This window comes from Vicia villosa, unplaced genomic scaffold (assembly GCF_029867415.1).
Source record: "Vicia villosa cultivar HV-30 ecotype Madison, WI unplaced genomic scaffold, Vvil1.0 ctg.001310F_1_1, whole genome shotgun sequence".
In the NCBI taxonomy this organism is placed as follows: domain Eukaryota; kingdom Viridiplantae; phylum Streptophyta; class Magnoliopsida; order Fabales; family Fabaceae; genus Vicia; species Vicia villosa.
This window is the reverse complement of record NW_026705569.1, coordinates 487511-491120: the sequence shown is the minus strand read 5'-3', so window position 1 is coordinate 491120 and position 3610 is coordinate 487511. Positions and strand designations below refer to the sequence as shown.

Genomic DNA, 3610 nt, shown 5'->3' with positions numbered 1-3610 from the left:
TGTGTTTTTGATTCATTTATGTACCGTTTGATAGTTTCTATGTCTTTTTGTAGGTATTCATGCATGGTTGGAGCATTGAGTAATAAAGGCCAAAGACTAAGCTTCAAGATTGCAATGTTTAGCAATTCATCAAAATATAAGGCTCTAAATAAGGATTATAAAAATCATCAATTTGGTTGCCATTTAGTCATTGTTAAACAGAGCATTGAATAAGATTTCCAATGCTTTGAACCGGGCGCAAATCAGAGTTATGGTTCTCAAATTATGGCGAAAACAAAATATGATTTTTTTCATGACAGTAGAGTGCGCTAAGCGATCTCTCTTTGCCGCTAAGCGAGATTGCGATTTCCAGACCCGTTAAAAAGGGTAAAAATCATATTTTTAGGTCATGGGTTGAGTATTTTTGAGTCCCAACACCATCACAACCATTTCTGAGTAGGGAGAGCTTGAATATAACAATGGAGCTTTCATCATGATGATCTGGAGTCGGATTGCTCATCAGTCGGAGTTGACAAACTGGGAGATTTGTGATTCTTCTTCTTTTATCTCTATGTATTCTCTATTTGTATGGTTTTTTTTGGTTAGTTTACTCTAAACCTATGTATATTTGTTACTCTACTGTTGTATAAAGTTTGCTTTACAAATCCTTGTCGGTGTTTAAAATCTTGCTATTGAAATCATACAAAGGAGAGATGGATGAACCAAACGTTATGATAACATACCAGAAATTCTAACTTTGTAATCAAATTAATAGAAAATATGATTGAGTGAAGGAAAGCATTGATTTTCTTTAACCTTCCGATGAAAGAAAAACAAACGTATATAGAAACTTAGCACATGAGCTAGTTAGTTAGAGAGAATAACAGAATTGCTTTAATCTATTGCATTGCCTTCAGATAGAAATTTGTTCAGCAAGTTACTTACTTTCATCTTTATCTATTGTTAGTAGAGCTGTCAAAATGGGCCGAAGCCCATGGGCCGGCCCATCAGGCCCGAAAATAGTTAGGGCTTGGGCCTTATTTTTCGAGCCCATTTACATCCGGGCCTTTTTAAGCCCGGCCCTAAAAAGCCCTAAAAATATGGGCCGGCCCGTATGGGCCATGGGTAGCCCGCAAGCCCGAAAATATTAAAATGCTTAATATAACTTGAAATTATCCTTTCCTAATTCATAAGGGTATGCTATAAACAATTTGCGTATTATGTATTTTATTTTTTTTTGGTATTATAAAGGTATAAATATCAAACAAAAGTTGATGGTTTGACTTAATTTCAAACTAAAAGGTTTCATCCTACTATAATTATGTAGATAGTATAGAAAAGACACCATGACGTAAATAAGGTTGAAATGAGATTTAAAAAGTTATTATGTAATTTTTTATGGTAGGATAGAGTTAGTACAAATGATATATATAACAATTTGCTATAAAATAATATCCCATCAATCTATTTATAATTGTTATAAAATTTTATAATAGTTTATTGTTATTATTGTTATAAAATCATAATTGTCAAATATTTATATCTTAAAATTTGTGGGAACAAGTTATTTAATTTTGTGTGCTACATTAGATAATTTCTTATATATTTTGAATAGTTGAAATTAAGTTAATATGTTGTTTTACATTTTAATTCTAATTTATATAGATTATTTAGAAATCGTAATTTTAGATATGAAAATCAATATATAAGTATTATTGCATGCAATTGCATGGTTATTAAAAAAATAAGGTGAAAATTTTGTTTTTTTTAAATAGGCCCGTTTAGGGCCTGAGCCCATTTAGGGCCGGGTAGCCCGCAGCCCAGACAGGGCTGGGCCTGGGTAGTAAAAATGGGCTTTTTGGGCCCGGCCCTGAAAAGTCTGAGGTCCACATGGGCCGGCCTGTTTAGGGCCGGGTAGCCCATTTTGACAGCCCTAATTGTTAGTATCAATCCCATAAGATAATGACATTTCTATCGCGATTTGTCATTCAGTTAGGGTTTTTGACCTTTCCTTTTTCTTCTAGATGAAAGATAGATTGTAAATGAACCACCATTAATTTAAAATTATTAATGATTAAATAAAATTTGACATGTAATAATATAATTTATATCTTTAAATTTAATGAATTTGTAAACCGATCTAAATAAAAATTACAAATCAGTCTAAAAACATCAAAAACCGTAAAAATATAATATTATTAGTAAAAATCACTCGGTTCAGATCGAACTTCTAATAAAATTGATTCAAAACCAAACTGATTAAACCGAACCACGTGTATATATTTTTATAATTATTTATTCTTTATTAGTATACTATATTGTGTTAATTTAATATTTGATACTTATTTTTTAGTACTATTTATTAGTTTATTTCAATCTATTTATTTTTATTACTATTCGATCATGCGTTCTCATTTTTTGATATCAATTTTTAATATATTATATGTTTTATATTATATAAAATGCATTATTTATTAGTATTTTTCTAATTTTATTAAAAAATATAATTCATATTTTGGATATCGAAAAACCGATTTCAATTAAATCGCATAAAATTGGATTAGATGGGATCAAATTTTTTAATCAATTATTCAAAATCAAAGTGACAAACAAATTTATTTTTAAATATAAAATTGTACTCCGTATTGGATATGCAAACAAAAGTTCCATAAATTATTTGTACTAGTGTATGTTTTCAAAATGCAAGCTAATTGGCCACCTTATTGATGACCAGTGGAATAAGGGAAGTCATGGCAAGGCAATTATGAAGGTCGTAGTAATTCGTACTAACCAATAAAATGTAAATGCATGCAATTTACGAGATGGGATAGGCTAGCCCTCCAACTTTACGCATTAATTAATTTAAATTCGTTAATTATAATTATAATCTTTTATTTTACATTCTATATAAATGAATGGTCATCGTTTTTTTATCTCAACCCTTCGGTTATTGTTCATACTTCAGAACTTGAATACAATAGTAGTAGTTATGCACTGCTACCAAGGTAATTATGGGGAGGACATTATCGAATGGAAAACTCAGAGCGGAGTTCCCATCACTACCATTGTTACGGATGACCAGGTTGCGGTTGATAAGCATATTATATCTCGTTTTCAGTTTCCAACAAAAGGTTCCAAACACGAGACAAGAGTTTTTGGGTTTGATACCGAGTGGGTTGTGCATGAACATGAAGTGTCATCTGCCAAATGCGCCTCTGTGCAACTCTGTTATGGAAATTCATGTCTTATTATTCTGTTACGTTTTGGACGTGTTCCTCAATCCCTAGTTAATTTCCTCCATAATCCAGATTATACCTTCGTGGGTTTCGGGATCAAAGATAATATTGCAAAGTTGGAGAAGAACTACGGATTTGGATGCAGAAATGCTGTTGAACTAGCACCTATGGCTGCTACCATGATGAAGATACCTCGTTTGAGTTATTGCGGTGTTCGTGAACTAGCATATCTGGTCAATGGGCTTGATCTTCGAAATCACTCGTGTGAGAGCAGCTCCTCCTTAGATTGGAGTGTCTTTGACCATCGCAAAGAAATTGTTAAAATTGCTTCTGCTAATGTTTATGCTTATCACAAGATTGGAAGCAAATTGCTGGCTCAAGATGGGAATAAGTAA

General features: G+C 32.0%; 1 protein-coding gene across 1 annotated transcript; it reads left to right on the top strand.

The window, feature by feature from the left end:
• Positions 1-2968: 2968 nt before the first annotated feature.
• On the top strand, positions 2969-3610 carry LOC131634514 (uncharacterized). Its single transcript, XM_058905182.1, has one exon. The coding sequence runs from the start codon at positions 2969-2971 to the stop codon at positions 3608-3610; it is 642 nt and encodes a 213-aa protein (XP_058761165.1).